Source organism: Colias eurytheme, chromosome 18 (assembly GCF_061535395.1).
Source record: "Colias eurytheme isolate Ceu_HAF_F1 chromosome 18, ilColEury1 Martin Lab GWU primary, whole genome shotgun sequence".
Lineage (NCBI taxonomy): Eukaryota > Metazoa > Arthropoda > Insecta > Lepidoptera > Pieridae > Colias > Colias eurytheme.
Genome location: NC_142997.1, coordinates 2,061,483 through 2,080,035, shown reverse-complemented (window position 1 = coordinate 2,080,035; position 18,553 = coordinate 2,061,483). Strand labels below are relative to the sequence as shown.

General features: G+C 34.3%; 2 protein-coding genes and 1 long non-coding RNA gene across 4 annotated transcripts in view; all 3 read right to left on the bottom strand.

Annotated features, from left to right (window-relative positions):
* KrT95D (phosphofurin acidic cluster sorting protein KrT95D) overlaps positions 1 to 16,263 on the bottom strand; it is a 125,479-nt gene extending 109,216 nt beyond the window's left edge. For both annotated transcript variants that reach the window (XM_090112758.1, XM_090112759.1), the window contains exon 1: positions 15,907 to 16,263. In XM_090112758.1, coding sequence (XP_089968884.1) covers positions 15,907 to 16,016 — 110 coding nt within the window. In that variant the 5' untranslated portion in view covers positions 16,017 to 16,263. The remainder of the gene's footprint in view (positions 1 to 15,906) is intronic.
* LOC149900456 (uncharacterized) lies at positions 4,483 to 4,989 on the bottom strand. The gene is made up of 2 exons (XR_016457767.1): positions 4,807 to 4,989; positions 4,483 to 4,564 (listed from the first exon to the last, which is right to left on the bottom strand). It is a non-coding gene; the product is annotated as an uncharacterized LOC149900456 (long non-coding RNA).
* Positions 16,264 to 16,940: 677 nt separating the features above from the next.
* Positions 16,941 to 17,581, bottom strand: LOC149900454 (uncharacterized). The gene is made up of 2 exons (XM_090112765.1): positions 17,356 to 17,581; positions 16,941 to 17,170 (listed from the first exon to the last, which is right to left on the bottom strand). The coding sequence occupies exons 1-2, from the start codon at positions 17,461 to 17,463 to the stop codon at positions 16,994 to 16,996; spliced, it is 285 nt and encodes a 94-aa protein (XP_089968891.1). The 5' UTR covers positions 17,464 to 17,581; the 3' UTR covers positions 16,941 to 16,993.
* Between the last annotated feature and the right edge of the window lie 972 nt (positions 17,582 to 18,553).

Genomic DNA, 18,553 nt, shown 5'->3' with positions numbered 1-18,553 from the left:
TAAATGGCAAGAAAGATAAAATTACCCAGTATGTTCACCATTTCAAGGGCCCGTAAAAAAATAAAATCACATAAAAAAAGTTTTCCGTTTGACTTTTAAAAACTTGCTCTATCTATCAGATAGCTACCCTGAAAATTTCATTTACTTATTCATAAGGCTTCAATAGAAAAATTTAAATCTAAATGTGGTAAGTGCAAAAATTGAATTAACATGATGATCATTAAAACCAATAAATAGGTGTTTATTTACCAGAAATTTTTAAAATAACCCCGCTGTTGCTCAATGCAAGTGCGACATCACCGTAAAAAGTTGTCTTTTAAATGTCTGAATGCCCTTTTATCATTTTTAATGGTTTCTTCTGCTACTATGAATTTCCGGGTTATTTCGTCCAAATTGTGGCAGTCTCTCGTCTTTGTAGTATCCCCACGGAAAAAAATCAATAGGGTTTATGTCCGGAGACCGAGCAGGCCAGGCTAAAGGGCAAAGATACCCTGAAAGATGGATTGGTCGTTGCAGCCTGCGCATGCGCCGGTGACGCCTGCCTTAAAGCCTGGCCTCTACGGTCCCTCGACCTAAACCCCATTGATTTGTTTCAATGGGAATACTAAAAAGACCTCGGCTACTTGAGAGAATGCCACGATTTGGACGAAATAACCCGGAAATTCATAGTAGCAGAAGAAACCATTAAAAATGATAAAAGGGCATTCAGACAATTAAAAGACAACTTTTTACGGTGATGTCGCACTTGCATTGAGCAACAGCGGGGTTATTTTAAAAATTTCTGGTAATTAAACACCTATTTATTGGTTTTAATGATCATCATGTTAATTCAATTTTTGCACTTACCACATTTAGATTTAAATTTTTCTATTGAAGCCTTCTGAATAAGTAAATGAAATTTTCAGGGTAGCTATCTGATAGATAGAGCAAGTTTTTAAAAGTCAAACGGAAAACTTTTTTTATGTGATTTTATTTTTTTACGGGCCCTTGAAGTGGTGAACATACTGGGTAATTTTATCTTTCTTGCCATTTAATTCTTTTTTTTATTCCATTCAAAGATCTAACGATAGTAAATGTTACCATACTGAATTGGCCTATCTTTCAGCTTAGCACACAAAAAAAATCAAGCATCTTCCGCAATCATTGACGTCAGCATGAGTGAAAATATCATCGTACTCGGCGATAGGTGAAAAATTGAAAAAAACGTCATAACTCCGAAAATACGAAAAATCGCATAACATACATGGGGGTGATTCGGATAGCCCTCTAGGTCCTCTACCTCTCAGCTTCCGTTCATCACTACTTTTTGGTACACCCTGTAGTCTACTAATAATAATTATTTTTCAAGACAAAATGCGATAAAATAAGATCCATCTTGTAGTCCGTACCATTATATTTTATTACATCGCATATTGATTGCAGAGGCTCGTAATTTTCGCAAATATAACTTTTAAGTGCCTACTTAAAGTTATAATCTTCTCGATATGATAAGTCTAAAATCGAAATGATAAACTCGAAATTTTCCCATAAATTTCCACAGCTCGGCACAATCGTGTTTCTTTTATAGGGTTACCACATAATCACCTTATTATAATTAATTCATAGCTAAAAATTCTTGCTAAAATGAACCTCTAGTTTATTTAATTATTAAGACATACCAAGAGTTAAAATAAATACAGAAGAGCTCGCTCTACTGGCTCCAATCAGCATATTTAAATATCCGGTAAACTAAAACTGATAAAAAGGGTGACAAACTTGTTACTACGTTGAAGGAAGTTGATCATTTATTTACTTCACGTAAAAATAAATTAATTTCTTATATATATTTTCCGAATAACATATAGGTGTCAGCCCTATACACCCGGAAATCGATTAAAGCTGACAGAGCACTTCCTACACTCGATCGAGCTTCACACGGCGCTTCGATACATCCTCGTATGTAATCGCTAATTGATTGACATTTTATTCACACTCGTTTTGTCACGGGAATACTATTGTGTGTCATTTGATTTTATTTGCATTATTTCCTTTAATTTTTAGAGTTCCGTACCTCAAAACGGAAAAAATGGAACCCTGATAGGATCACTTTGTTGTCCGTCTATCTGTTAGTCAAGAACCTTTTTTATAAAAAAAAACTATATGTATTTCAAATCAATTCATAGCTCAAAACTCATACTCATGTACAACAATAGGTACATTAAAAATACGTTGTTTACTTTTAATTAAATATTTATAAGGTTATAATTATACTTACTGTAAGTATTAATTATTTTATTATAATGAAGTTGAACCATTTGGTGGTACATTTTTCAGTGGATCATTAACATAATCGTGTCTATTAATTATAAATTAATACATTTAAGTACTATTTATTTGTCATAGATGTCATATAGTTTAATAATATACCTACATCCCTACTACTTACATCGAAACGAGCCCATTTTATCCAACGCTCTAAAAACAAGTCATTTTATGACTAACAAATTAGTCGGATAAGCGCATAACATAAACACATGACTCAAGATCACTTCCGATAATAATTAATGGTGTTTTTACCACAGTTTTTCCTCGAAGCGGAGCGTGAGACATAGGTAACAACAACAATGGTCGAGATTTAATTGTATTTGTGAGGTATGGAGCAGATGCCATCTGTTTTACAAATCGATTTCCTTTATGTGCAAATAAAGGAAAATACGGAGAAAATGTTACTTGTTTTGATAATCGAATACTCTATAACATATGAATTAATGAATGAGTGCTAATCATCAATAGTAGAACAAACACTTTGTATCAACACAAGCAAACAATTCATTGTTTTAAACATTTACTAGAAACTAAACAAAATACGACCATAAACAGTTAAAAAACAATAAAAGCTTCCCCTTTATGTTTGTGTAAAAACATAAAAAATTACCACAAAAACCACACGCGTTAAAACTGTTAACACATGTCCCAAATGAGTATAATTATTATGTCACCGCCAGATACATACTAAAGACAGACGTGATTCATACTGCAATAAAACAAAACTATAATATATATCGCCTTCCTATAGTTTTACTGTTTTTCCCTGATTAAAGGTGAATAATCGCCTGCGAATGAGCATTTTCACGGTCGATTTTAGTCACCAGCCGCATGCGGCTGGTCGCCGCGCGGCAAAAGTCGGATGCTAGTCTACTTTGTTGCTTGCGATTTTAGTCACTTGCGGCCTAGCCGAATTGCCGTAGTCACTCGTGTAAACACCGCATAAGCAATCGCAGATATTAACTACGTTTATTAAACAACTTTGTTTATAATTAAAAGGTTGTTTATAGGATAAACGAAGTATACTAATTACTACCAACTATATGAAAAAAGTTTCGTATAGTTATTACAAATCCATTAAGCTTATTGATTGTTCTAGTCAAATATTATTGTTTGCACAAATAAACGTTCGCGTCTAAAGACCGTTAAAGTTTATATTTTCAAACACAATTTGATAAAAGCAAAAAGTATGTCCAAACTACAAAAAAATTACTCAATAATACTGTAAATTATAGAAAATGCATTTTCTAGCTCCTACTTCACTAGCTTCTACACTCCAACAAGTTCACTTGTTAGTATTTAATAAACTACATATTTAAAAAAATCAGGTTCAAAACCACACTTTCAGCGTCGAGAAAACCCATCCGGAAAAGGTTATGTATCGCAAACAATTAGTTCCTGCATATCACATGTCACAATGTGGTGCGCGTAGGGTAGACTGGGTACGGTTGAAACAATTTCGCTTATAACGACCATAACTTTGCTCTTTATAACCCGAGTGATGAAAAATATATGTTAAATAAAAGAGCATGTATCTGTCTACTAATAGGAACTATGATTTTAGTTCCATGTGTATTATTTTTTATAGCAGATCAAATTAAAAAAATGAATCCGATTTGTTTCAACCGTCCCCATACCAGGGGCGGTTGAAACAGTGATTGGGGTCAGTTAAAAAATATGCGAATAATACAAAATATAGCATTAAAATATGTTTTATTGATTGTTTATTTTAAATCTAACAATAATTAAGTAACTCTATTACAATAAGGTCTGCTCTCTAAATATGGTGACATACAATCAAGACAGAAGTACCTACTCCTCATCTTCTGATGATATCTCCTCTTGTATTTTTTCTTTTTTGCTTCTTCGGTGTTACTTTTACATTTTCTTACATCAAATTTCTTCCTTTTTCCTCTATCCAATCGCTTCTTCACTTACTTAGCGCTTGTTTGTTTCAATATTAATTCTTGCTCTTTTCTTATCTCTTCCTTATCTGATGTGTCAATGTAAATAGTAGACTTCCTGAGTTTTCGCCCTCTATTATTATATCTTCTATTGTTATATCCTCTATTATATCCAATTCTTTTATTTTCTTGCTCGCCAGAGTCATCTCGCATTCGAATTTACCTTAGAAGCGATTAATTGTGCTTCTTTGCCGCTTTTCGCAATGATCTCCGGTTTTCACTTCCTCATATGCGTCTTTGTACTTTGATAAGTCTATTTATCTTCCCGAAATCTCTCTTACACGTACTATCGGCATCTAAAAATACAAAAAAATAATTAAAACAATGTTTCAACCGTACCCAAAAAAAATGTTTCAACCGTCCCCAACTCCTACTTTAGGTAAAATACAGTTTTAGTAATTGTAACAACAATGATACACAAAAACTAGTCACAATGTCATACTCCACAAGATTCACTTCAAACAAAAACGCACACTTAATACTGTCACTTAAATACAAACGCCAATAATTGGAAAAATCTCCAAGCAAAAATACTTACTTTTGGTCATAAAAACATAATAGGGTCTTATAAAATCAGCTGAAGCGCGCGGAGATCGACGCAACATTGTGGTTCGTGTTTAGAACAGTTGTGCGCTTCATTTTCCCATTGGACCCCTAACCCCCCCACCAACGGTTTGCGAGATATTCGTGTTGTTTCAACCGTCCTTTGTTTCAATCGTACCCAGTCTACCCTACGCAACATTGCATACAGTAGCGGTGACAAAGACCATTACGTGGATAACATACTAAAACTGTAACTTTCCGTCTGTCCGTCTGTACGCTTTCACTGCTGTAACAATAAGTTGCAAACTTTGTTAGTTTGGAAAACAGCTAATTGGAATCATTGGAACTAATTGGAACAAAAAATAGTTCGAATTAAAAAATAATATTTTTGAGACTTGTTAATAAATACGAAAATACTTTCATGGTTAAATCGAATAGACCGGGAGATACTGACACAAAATTTCGAGTCATTTGTAACAGGATGGCGGTTCTACAGGGGTCTTAGTACGCAATGACAAAAAGAAAAATGATGGTGTGAACGCTGGTACTGGTGGGTTAGTCGCGTGGGCGTTAGTCGAACTCGTCGGAAAAATAGCGAAAGTCAAACGATTTGTAACACAAAAATTTTAGAATTTACCGATAGCCCATAAAAAAGAAGTAGGCGGTAGTGTCATGCCATACTTTTCCGGTATGACTTACAGCCCGCCATACCGACGCGAATGTGTTGATTTAAAAAAAACAATTATTCAACCATTTGTACCAAGCTAACTTTTGCACAGGTAACCATCGTCGTGCAGCCATTTACGAAAATCGCCATGCCATACTTTTCGGACGATTCCAAATGGTCGCCATACCGCCGAAAATCTGCAAATTTTTTTTATTTCGCCTATCTTTTTGTACCAGTATTGCATTTGGCTTTTTGGAGAGTATTTGATAAAATGTGACCATTATTATATTTGCCATACTTCTAGTAGGGGGAAAAAGTGCTGTCATACTTGAAAAATAAATTTATTATTAATTTATATAAGTGAAGATTTCCAACACCTAGATCTTTGAAATTTTGTATTTATATTCGTTGATCCTCAAACTTACAGGAAAAATAAGTGCCATACTGTTACAAATCGTTTGACTTTCGCTATTTTCCGACGAGTTCGACTAACGCCCACGCGACTAAGCCGCCGGTACCAGCGTTCACACCATCATTTTTCTTTTTGTCATTGCGTACTAAGAACCCTGTAGAACCGCCATCCTGTTACAAATGACTCGAAATTTTGTGTCAGTATCTCCCGGTCTAGAACTAAATATAGGCAATTAAATAGAAGCAATTGACCAAATTATGACAAAAATAGTGAATGAGCTCATGCCGGTTGTTAAAAAATATTGACACAAATTTTAATGACTCAATTTAACAGTTCGATGTTTCTAGTCAATTTATAACACAAATAAAACCATAATTCTATTTTTAAACCTAAACCTAAATATAAAACAAAAATATACAGTCGAATTGAGCACCTCTTCCAGTAGTAGTTAAAGGCATAGCTTCAAATGAGCCACATAAGTCATAAACCCTGACGTATACTGCCACCACGAACAGAAGCAAATAAAAATCCCCTACAATCAATACAATCGTCAACGCAATTAGCAATCCAACTAACCATCGCTTATATAACCGAGATGTCAGTCAACGACCGTGACAGGCGATGTTGCTCGATCGCTAACGGGACCTCGATAATGCCAGCGCGGCGTTTAGCAGATCCACCACATCTCTACGTACAACTTATAATTCGGTAGCGTTTGAGGGGACATTTTAACAAGCTTTGGTAATCAGAATGTAGTTGCTCACATATCAAAGCTATTTAAACGTAAGGAAAAACCAATCTTCTTTCGGTAAGTATATTATGCCGGCTGTACACACTCGCCGAGACACACCGAGACAGGCCGAGAACGAGTATGTACATGGTGCATTCGTCTTGTCTCGCACTCTCGTGTCTCGCCTCGGCTGTCTCGGTCGCTGGTCGGTTTTTTGCGCCCGAGTCAAAGGGTCTCGTTGAGTCTCGCGAGGAAAACGAGAGCGAGCATGTACACACTCGTTCAGTTATTTGCTCACTGACGTTATTTATGAACGCACGTGTTTCACTATGTGGTCTAATGAACGAGAATTACAGTTTTTGGAGTGCTATCAAACAGAACCTTTTTTATGGATTTATTTTAAACTAGCTTTCCGCCCGCGGCTTCGCCCGCGTTTTCAAAGAAAAACCCGTTCCCGTAGGTTTCCGGGATAAAACTATCCTATGTCCTTTCTCGGGTATCAAAATATCTCTATACCAAATTTCATGCAAATAGGTTCAGTAGTTAAGGCGTGATCGAGTAACAGACAGACAGACAGAGTTACTTTCGCATTTATAATATTAGTATGGATTGACCAGAAGGTTCTGCCACCAACTCAGCCAATTGATTTTCCATTTTACTTCTGAAACAAAGAAGCGTTTCTATTGATTCCTTATAAATACAATAAAATACATTAACTATTCAGGAAGTTTTTATATTTATTTCCCTGTTTCTACTGCGGTGCATAGTAATCATCCACCAACTTCTTTTTCTCCATGGTTTGAGAATTTTTTTTTTATAGTAAATGTTTAAAAAATTATAATAGCTCACGGCACAAAGACAAATAGCAGCAGCTATTTCTACGTCCATTCTCGTGTAAGTCTTCAGTTCAAATGTTAGAACGAGTGTGTACAGGCATGCTCTCGACGAGAGTCTTTTCGGCCGAGGCTCTCGACGAGAGGCTCTCGACGAGTGTGTACAGCCGCGGTTACAGTACGAGCGACCGAGTACGAGAAAAAGATAAATTGGCAAAATTAAGATAATATGTGTATGTCAACGCCTATTAATTGCAGATAACTGCAATATTAATTTTGCCAATTTATCTTCAACACGGCTAAACCCCTAAACTGGAACCTAGACTAGTGATCTTCCTTGAATAGCTATCATAGACAAAACTATAAGATTAAGGTATGCGCCAATAGCATTGGTCGATAGCATGCGTATAACAGTATGTAGCCCGATATTAACGATTACTAGACTAGGGTCCGTAGTCTTTTAATTTTTACCAAAGACGTTGTAATACGGCGTGGTGTGGCTGAACTCTTAGATCCACAGCAAGGAGAGCAATGAAGCTCGATTGTACAATTACGTTACATTATGTGATTAAGAGAGCACGTACATTGTACAGCATATTTCATATAATCGTCGGATATGAACTTAATTGAAATTAGCCACTGCTTGCGGGCTAGGAATTTTAATGTACATACAAATTACAGTATACCTACTTATAATTTGCAACTAAATTAACCATGTACAATACGGTAGATTTGAATCCATCTAAAAAATGCATTAACATATAGCGGACATACAGTATTGGCTATTCAATTTAACTGATGACTAATTATTATTATTGACACAATACAATACATCAAATAACCAATTTGTTTTACAGGCGTGTATTTTAAATAAATGTTATTGATATTAACCATTTGTACAATTACTTTTCAATTTGCCCATAAACCAGTAATAGTTGTACCTCTCACATAGGCTAGTTAGTTGTAACTTGTACCTCAATAAAGGCACATTACATCGTGTAATCACATGCAGCGCGCACATGAGGCGGCGTGTTATCGAATAAACTTCTGATTAAATCCAAACAATGGTTAAAGCCACGGTACACAGCTAACAAGCTGATAAGCCCACAATGGACTTCGCTGGACGCACGGCTATGCAAAACATCCGCCCACGCTAACGTTAATTATTAACAGCTTTCCTATGAAACGCTATAAAGGAATTTTTCACGTGCATATTTTTATTGTATCTATATTCCTACATTTTATATGTGAACACATTTTGGGCATTTCATAACACAAGACATACATTTCATCTGTCTGTTAACAATCTGAATAATTGCATGTGCATTTAGTGGCAAACCATGTTGTAAAATATTACCTTACAGTATGTAATGTCAAAGCAAAATCAAAAGGAGTTGGATCATTCGTTTGCGAATATTTGATCAAGAGTCTATGCTCACATCAAAAAACTTCCACCAACGGGATCGAAATATGTATATGTATACCAAAAATCTTAACAATCCAACAACTCGTTATGGATACTAACTCGCACAAAGCAATTAGCTCAAACAACATTTAATAATACGTGTATTATTTAATTTAATCGCCAACAAGGCATTGCACTTGCCACCGAAACGCGTCGGCCTTGTGTTCGGTAAATAACGCTCGTTCTAAGACAGCCGTGACCTCGATAGTGTGCACTTCTACGTGTTTCGGTGTTTGGTGGATCCTTATGCATTGTTATCAAATTTAATATTTTATTTTTAGAGAATGTTAAACGCTTTTTAAAATAAGCAATATTAGTTTTCAATTTAAGAAAAAAATACAGTGTATTATAAAAAAAAAATAATTTGGAAAATCCAAAAGTGCACGCCTCATAATTTTTTTTTAATAATTATTTATTAATTATTATTTTTGTTTATTTAATAACAATTAAACCACATCGAATCAGACCCTGAAAAATGAAAGGGTTCTATTCCTGAGCATACTCAAGCGTAAGAGAAAAAAAAAGACTCGATTAGTAAAGTATTTCGGTCGCTATCGTGTTAACAAGAAAATCCTCCGCACATACAGACACACGGACGTCCAAGACAGAACTTTTTTAAACTGTTATGTAAATAACAAAAATGACATCAAAAATATCATGAATGTTAAAAATAGTGTTTTTTCTTAATATATGTGTGTATGTATTATCTTACAAGTGCAATGTATGATACATAAACTGATAAAGACATTTTAAGTTTGAAAAATCAGATGTTTTGCGCGAAGTGACAGTAGTACCCACCTCAACGCTTCGCTTATGAGGCGTGCAATAGTTACTAAATAATAAAGCCATGTTATTGTATTGAAAAAACTTTTATCTAAATTTTATTATAGAGTGGAACAACTATTCAAAACGAGCTATAGCGAGCGGCTTCATTTGCGTTGTATGAGGTATCCATGTAAAAAGTCCTATATTCATCCAAAACCTATCTCGAATAAATTTCATACAGAACGTATCGGGTGTTTTTGCGTAAGTAAAAAAAAAATTGAATAACTTACACGTTTATAAAATCAGCTGTAATAAGATATCGCCAGAGCCATTTAATACAATAACATAGTATCATTTCTCTATTCTTCTTCAATCATAATTGGATTAACTTGTTCTCAAGTCATGAACCGGCTAAGTACGAATATATGATTATATACTTGCTGTAGGTAACCCTAATCATTATAATATCATACGGCTTCAGGCCAAGTTATGCAATAAAACGCTCGATGGTAGAATATTAAAAATATTTTTCTAATTGAAAATTACTTTTGTAAAAATTCGATTTTTTTATAATGCCTAATTTTTAATGTAATCAAGTAGATTTAAACGTACCAATGCAGACGTTATGTAGCAGTAATACAAATGTACAATTCTTTTTATCTTAAAGTTTTAACACTATTTACCTACTATATGTACTCTGTGCTATAATCTCAAATTCAAATTCATTTATTAAGTCTCATTATGTTAAATCTGTTTGTTTATTTTAACACATTTTAGGGGAAATGTTTTATTAACATTCATTTTAATATTCACTTCGTTAGTTCTATAAATAACGTGGTGAATTAAAACAATTTACTTTATATTATCGTACGCAGCCGGCCTTGCGGTCAGCCCTTCGTTGCAAACGCATCGTGTTACAAATGGGTTACAAGATCTATTTAGAAATGACTCAGAGCAGTGTATTTAAGATTATTATAAATTCTAACATAATATAATATGATACATCTCAATTGAACAAGAAACGTGTATGAATTTGAACTTTTAATTCGTCCAAATCAATCGATCAACGACTCGACGAAACAATTAAGAGATGAAAGGCTCTCGCACAATTTCCAATAAGAACTAAGCAACAAATAATTTTAATGAAATAGAAATGAAAGAAAACAAGACGCAAATCCCGGACGAGGTAATTAATTATTCAGCTTCTAAAGAACGTGCAACAATCAAGTTATACCAAGCAATAGATCTATTATTGTGCTTTATATTTTTATTTAAAACAATAAACTATATTGTATAAACTTTTTTCTTAATTAAAACAGATTAATAATAATTAATCAAGTCGTTTTTTTAAAGTGAAACTTTTATTACATCGTCTCAAACTTTTTGGTCTGTGTAGCGCATGTCGCGTGTATCGCCGTCACGCGACATGCGCTACACAAAGCAGTGTTCGGAACCGTTCGAACTGCGAACAGTTTCACTTTTACCGTGGTTTCATAAAACCGCACAACATTTTTTGAACAATTAATCCATCAAAGTCTAGCTTATTTCAATTACACAATTTATTTATCCTATTCTAGAGAAGCGGACACGTCTCTAGTGTAATAAGGAAAAGGAAGGAAACATTTAGGAAAAGAAGACGATTTACAATTAAATTATTTGACGCAACAATCTATAGGTATATATATAAAACTCAAAGGTGACTGATATAGTGATCTATCAACGCACAGCCCAAACCACTGGACGTATCGGGCTGAAATTTGGCATGCAGGTTGATGTTAGGACGTAGGCATCCGCTAAGAAAGGATTTCCCGAAATTCTTGCGGGAACGGGGAAAAACGGGGATGCACGTACAAAGTCGTGGGCGGAAGCTAGTATGAGTAATAAAATAAACGATGAACAAATTGTATAATATGTTCGCTAACAAAGATAAAAATATGTACATGTGGCTTATTACCTTTTTATGATAAAGATACCTTACTTTTATATGTTTATTAAATAATATATTTTATAATAACAATTGGGTTACATAATACATATACACATGCTTGCCACACCTATTCTTTACATAAGGGAAATTAAAGAGAAAATGTTTCCTTAAATTTTTCATCCAATTATGAGATTATTATACATGGGATTAGAGACGTGCGTAATTAAGATGTTAATGACGTCATATATGTGCCAACTTCACAAAGCGGGCAATGCATTTACTTACCCAGTTTTGTACATATGAGTCACGCATTTCAACACAAGTATATCACCGAATTAACTTCCGTAAATACGCGATAATGTTATATACACAATCGCTTTGTTTCTTTACATTGCGAGCGCTCGAATTACCTACAACTGCGTTATATGTAAATTTTATAACGTAGTTAAGCGGTCCTTATTAATGTCTTTGTGGAGGCAATTTATCTCTTATGTAGGTTTCTTTGTTTGTACGCTTATAGTGGTTTTTAAGGACTATAAAATGTTGATATAAGCTACCAGTAATAAATGTCTGAATCTTCAAACGAATGAGGTTTTACGCTACTCGTTACCTACCTTGGAAAAGGGTGTTCATATCGCGAAAACAATACTTTAAGTGTGTGAAATGCGGGCTGGAATTTGTATGGTATGTCGCACCATTACACGAAGTGCACACAGCATTTCAATACATTCGCAAACACGGTTTTGGAATGAAACTAAGAACTGAGACATAATTTCTCGTTAGTGATGATGCAAAATTTAGAAATTTTCTTGTTTCTACTGCACTGAGCAACCTATTAGTGACGAGTACTTTCTTTTTACTATAGATTTAAACAATGAAACACATAACTCTTTATAGATTGGATTATATATACCGTGTCGACTTCGTTTCGATCATTAAACTAAAGCCGCGTATAAACTAAGCGCGGCAAACCATCGAACATAGGCGCGCGCGGCGGCCGCGCACTATGTAGACGGGATCGCCGCGCGCGGCGACGCGAACATTGCCGCGCTCGAACGTGCCGCGGGGCGATCCGCTCACTGTCGGTTTTTGAGACCGCATCAAAGGAGCTTCAGGCGTTCGCTCGCGCGCCGTGTGGACGGTTTGTAGTTTTGGTGATTCGGCTCGCGCGGCGTCTACGTAAAAATGGACAACGAAAAGTGCCGTTTACTAATACAATTGTATGGCGCTAATGAATTTTTGTGGAACAGCAAATCCTCCCAATACCACAATAAATCGCTGAGGTATGATGTGTGGGTAGAAATCAGTAAGAAAATGGATATACCTATTCCTGGCTTGAAAAAGAAAATGACTACACTTTTGGCGTCCTACAGAAGAGATGTTCGTGATGGATCGCCTGCCGCGCGCGGAAACTACGTTCAACTTAAAATATATCTACATATTGGCTCGCGCAGCAAATGAACGTCAACTCTGGTCGAACATGGGCTCGCGCGGCTGCCGCGCTTAATTTATACGCACCTTAACGATCGAACAAATGTACATAGTGTAGCAGTACGAACGCTTCGTTACATGAACCTAGTTAAAGAGAGTCAGTATACTAATATGGTTACTGTCTGAACAGTACTCTGTACACAGTTACCATTGTCACCGTGCCTAATGGATTAACGACTACTCCCGAATTGTAGCGACATCGCCGGTTAGGACCAAGCCTTTGTTTCCGCCTTTGAGCCAAGCTCTGCAGATGTTTATGATATATCGAGTTACCCGTCAACACAATAATTAGTGTGTTTATTGCTGACATTTTTATTTTTTTATGCTCTCTTGGGTACTATTAAAATTCCCGACCTAGGGAAATTACAAATTACATAGTGACAACTTGTAGGTAAATTTTTTTAAATTCAAAATTCTAAATTCATTTATTTATTGCTTGAACACGTACATTAGATGTTTTTGATGGCTAAACAATTAAAATACATTAAAATGTATGCTATATATGTATGTAAGAGTTAGCGATCCCGTGAATTAGTTCGGATTATTAAATAAAAATCGAAATGGGCAGAATTTTTAATAAGTGTCTCACAGATAAAAAAGCACCTACGAATAACGCAGTAACTGCCATATCATAGTGAGCAAATTAATCAATCATTAACGAATACTGCGCAAAAACCCGTTATGCAAATCCCGAGCCTCCTTTGTCCCTCACCATAAATCGTCGCTGGACACGTAACAATGTAACATTGCATAAAATTTAACCCATCTAAGGACGGAAGGCGCGCAAACAATTGATGTAGTTTAAAGACAGGAACGTACAACATTTTTCTTATAGAATTCATTACATTTTAAAGAAGTTTCATAAGCCAACTTAAAGAGGAGGTTCTTAATTTGTCAGTATTTTTAGTGATACATTTTTATAGAATAGAAAGAATTCGGTATTCGAATCCGCGTCTAAATGCCATTTCAGGGCGACACCTAGCCACCCATGATCCTTATACTTTTGGTTTTATCTACCTAAAGGAAACTGTATTATTTGTGTTTGATACCCCAGAACTTTCGACTAGATGAGCCAATTTAAATTATTCTTTGTATTTATTTGAATGCTGGTGCTTGCCTCATTTAAATTTGGTGTAGTTAGTTGCGACAATTTGAAGGGGGTTTAGTTCTTTGTCAAATCTTATTTTTAGGAAGTTATTCAAGCAAGACATAAAAATGAAAAATAATATTTTTTTATAATAGTGTCAGAGTTCACTTGGGACAATAGCGATTGTAATGTTTCTAAAATATTATGAATATTTAAAAGTTAAATCATTAAGCTAAAATTCTTTCATAAAAACATAATGTTGTTGTTTATTGTTGAATAAATGAATATTCATACATACTAAGGTTATTAACTTTTAAAATACTAGTGAAAGATATTAATTTATTTATTTTTACATATGTTTACAAAAATTATCACATTACTCCGACTCATGAACCAAAAGCGCTATAGATATGCAAAAAAATATAGAAAACATTTGAGATTCATTATTGCCAAGTTATTTTTTTTAATCCTAATCCTGCATTCAAATACAAGGGGTTTATTAAATATATTTGTATGTACTCCAGTCACGAACTTGTGTAAATATACGAATGAATCTATAATATAAAAATGTGTTGGTAAGCGCATAACTTGAGAACGGCTGAACCGATTTCGTTAATTCTTTTTTTATTATATTCCTTGAAGTACGAGGATGGTTCTTACGTAGAGAAAACTTAAATATGTACCACGGACGAAGCCGGGGTGGACTGCTAGTAACATATAAAAATTACTTTGATTAAATTTTATTCCTTGGAGCTATTTGAATTGCAAACATACATTTTATCTCTTTGTTCTCAATAACAAAGATATTTATATCCCATACAGGATATGTATAAATATTTAAAGGGTAATTGTGACCTAAAATACAGGTTCTTCATATACCTGGCTAAGGCATGATTGCGACATTTATTTTAAAGTTAAATATAGGTATTTATTTATCAATCCAAGGTATGATGCAGTTTTATTATTCATTTACTATTTTACTTATTTTAAAGACTCAAATTTTAACTTGCTCCCATACTCAGTATTTATAGTACCTATACAATTTCATGGAAGCATTAAAAAACTTCCAATTATTATTACTTAAAAATAGATATTATGCTTGGCTACAGAATATATCACTAGAAAATAAGTATATTTATAGATAAGTAATAAATTAAATTAACAATTCATTCCACCAATCAATACAATTAGTATGAGATAAAGTAACAGAGGCAATGTATTGATTTACAAAGCTTAGCTACACATAAAATAAAATAATTAAAAACCTTATTTGATAGACTACATATGAGTACAACCAATTTATTATGTTTACTGTCTATAAAGTCTTATCTTAATGTGTTTTTGTTAATTACTTTGTGAAGGCAATAATAACAACAAGATAATATGTATATTTTAGATACTTTTAAGCTGGATCAAGTCAATATAGACACTGAAATTGATACATGCAAAGAATACTTTAAAACTTGATATTAAATTATAACTAATAAAAAAACATTGATCGTATTTTAGCCGGTAGACGTGCGAGACACGTAAACATAGAGATCTAGTAAGACTATTAATGTTCGATTGAACATTTGTATCGGAAAACACTACTGATAGCGGCTCAAGAACAAAAATATTTCAACAATACATCGCTTCGAGTAAGCACATTCCACAAAACAACAACTTCACTTAAATATCGCTTAATAATACGTGACAAACATGCCAAGAGCGCTTACCTTGGGATACAGTTGGATGGAGTCCTGTCCACCTCCCAGGCTGCAAAAAGTTTCATAGGAACAGGTTTCGATGAATTAGTCATCTTTTCGGATTTATTTTTCTCGGTCATTTTTAATCAGCACCAACACAACTGGGTACAACTTTCACAACACTGCACTTATGTGTCGGTTTTAACTTGCATTGTTATTTAATCACTAAACATAACACTGTATTCATTTTTACCGTATCACCGTATGAGTTCTAATTCGATAATAGCTGGTTCTGGTACGGCAATGCTCAATACACTTTCTTACCGCGCTGATCATGCAAATCGGCCTAACGAAGGCGAAGTACGAACGCCGTCACCAGCGTTCTCGCAGCGTTCGATACACTATGTTTGACAGCTGTCACGCCCTAGTGTTACTACTTACTAGTGATCTGAAATACGGATGCCATATTAGAAAATTGCCATTCCTAAAATAATTGTCATACAAATTACAATGTAATAAACTTTTACAATAGACCTACATAACATATCCGATTTTCGATGTGTTGAAAATATTTTGAAAGCAACAGCTTCTAATATTAAATTTATTTATTGCAATATGTGATATTATTAATTCGTTTAATTCCAACGAAGATTAATAGATGCCGCTATAACCAACATAGCCAACAGCGCTACAATCTAGATTCATTACATACTATTTTTGTAATATTATTTAAAAAAAAAAGCCAGATTGGTAAGCCTTCTGAAGCTGTTAGCTATCTAAATAAAATTTGTTGTGCTAAAATTTATGCTAGCCTCTAGCCCTACATCCCAATTCGGAACTAATAATAATAATTTGTAACAGAATTTGATGGTGTGCCCAGCATTGTGATCAAAACAAATTAAACCAATGGAAATGCACCAATTCCATTTGGCATATTAAACCAGATGACAAACAATATTACTCAAGGCTTCAAATTTCTTCGTCCACTATTAATACCGTCCATGATGAACATCATGGTTGTAATAACTAATAATACCAATTAAATATTAAAATAAAAAATAGCATTTTCTTAATCTATTTATTTACACTTATTATAAATATAAATACAAAATCAGAGTTATAAGTCCATTTTATCAATCTCTGCCGCAGCTGACGCTACTTCTTCTTTAGTTATATTTTTTTCTATTTTCTTCTCAGGTCCTTGAATAACTTGTTTCTTCTGAGACTCCTTTGACTTTGGATTGTTTTTAATATCAAGGAATTGCTTGTCAATATCTGCAACTTTTTGTTTAATCTGGAATGAAGATTCATCTTCAATATCAATACATATTTTGTAGTCTTACCAGTAGATGAAAACTATTGTTTATATTTAACTATCCGAAAATTGTACATTGGACTTTTTTTTACAACAGGAAAAAGCAGATGAATAATAATATCATTCACATCTTAGATTTCACATATAATAAAATCTCCACTTACATTTTTAAGGCCTAAGTTCACCGCTTTAGCCTTCGTTTTCTTTAAACTTTTGGCTCCGGCTACTTTGAAAACATTACCTTTGATTCCCATTTTTTTGTCTTTTCCCATTTTGAATTAAATTCTCTGACAAAATTCCGAATGATATAAAAAAGAAGAATTTTAAAGTATTTTTTTTTTACACAGCGAAATCACCACGTTGTTTTGACATTTGACACATGGCATTTGACACTTGACAGTGACACATTCTGTAATCTACGAATAGTGTTATTTCCACGTTATTTCGTTAAAAAAAAAAATGTTTTTTTAACGAGCCATTAAATGATTAATCCAAAATTTATTTTGATATTCTAAGCAGATTGACTTTTCTAAACTTCTGATAAAAGCAATAAACTGGAACCAATAATTGTTCTAGATAATTTTAGTATGAACGAATGTTCTGTGGTATGAACGCAGCTTACGCATTGTATGGAGAACGTTCGAATCTGTAAAAAAATTCGAAAGTCGAAACCATGGGTCGAAACAGATGGTTAGGGAGCCAGGTGCAAATTTGGTTAACTATTTCCTCTCAAGAGATAATTCGTCAGACGCATGAGAGTATAGTATTATAAAGCCTCGTGAACGTCAGCTGGCGCTCGGTTGGGGGGGTGAGCGGTTGTAGCCTCCCACGCACATAGGAAAAAAAATACATTCATTCATTCATTTCCTCTCAGCTAAAAATTTGTCAAATTGTAGCTAACCCAATATCTCAACGAAAAAAAATAGTCAGCTGGTTACAACATGGTGTATTATACGTCAGCTGGTGTCTCGAACATGAAAGTTAAATTTAAAGAAAAATTTATTTTCCGTTATTTCCTCTCAAACAAAAATTTACCTGATGATAGCTTATATGTAACTGTGGATAAATATATATGTCAGCTGGCTGTATCTTGGTGGAAAAACCGTCAGCTGATACGGGAGGCTACAACCGCTCTTCCCCCCAACCGAGCTCCAGCTGACGTTCACGAGGCTTCATAATACTATACTTTGATGCATTTTACTAATTACCGCTTGAGAGGAACTTGGTCATAAAATCTGCTGCTGGCTCCCGGACCAAGAGCCAAACACTCAAACGTGACTCAAACAGCCTGCTGCCTGAAGTTTAAAATGTCACTATAAAAGTATAAAATTAAAAAAGGCGTTTGTGATTTGTCGCTGAGCG

Excerpts from the sequence above, each read along its gene's own strand:
- LOC149900454 (XM_090112765.1), bottom strand. The coding sequence starts at position 17,463 with ATGGGAAAAGACAAAAAAATGGGAATCAAAGGTAATGTTTTCAAAGTA. Across the intron at positions 17,171-17,355 it reads TGAACTTAGGCCTTAAAAAT|ATTAAACAAAAAGTTGCAGA; the intron begins GTAAGTGGAGAT and ends TCTTCATTCCAG.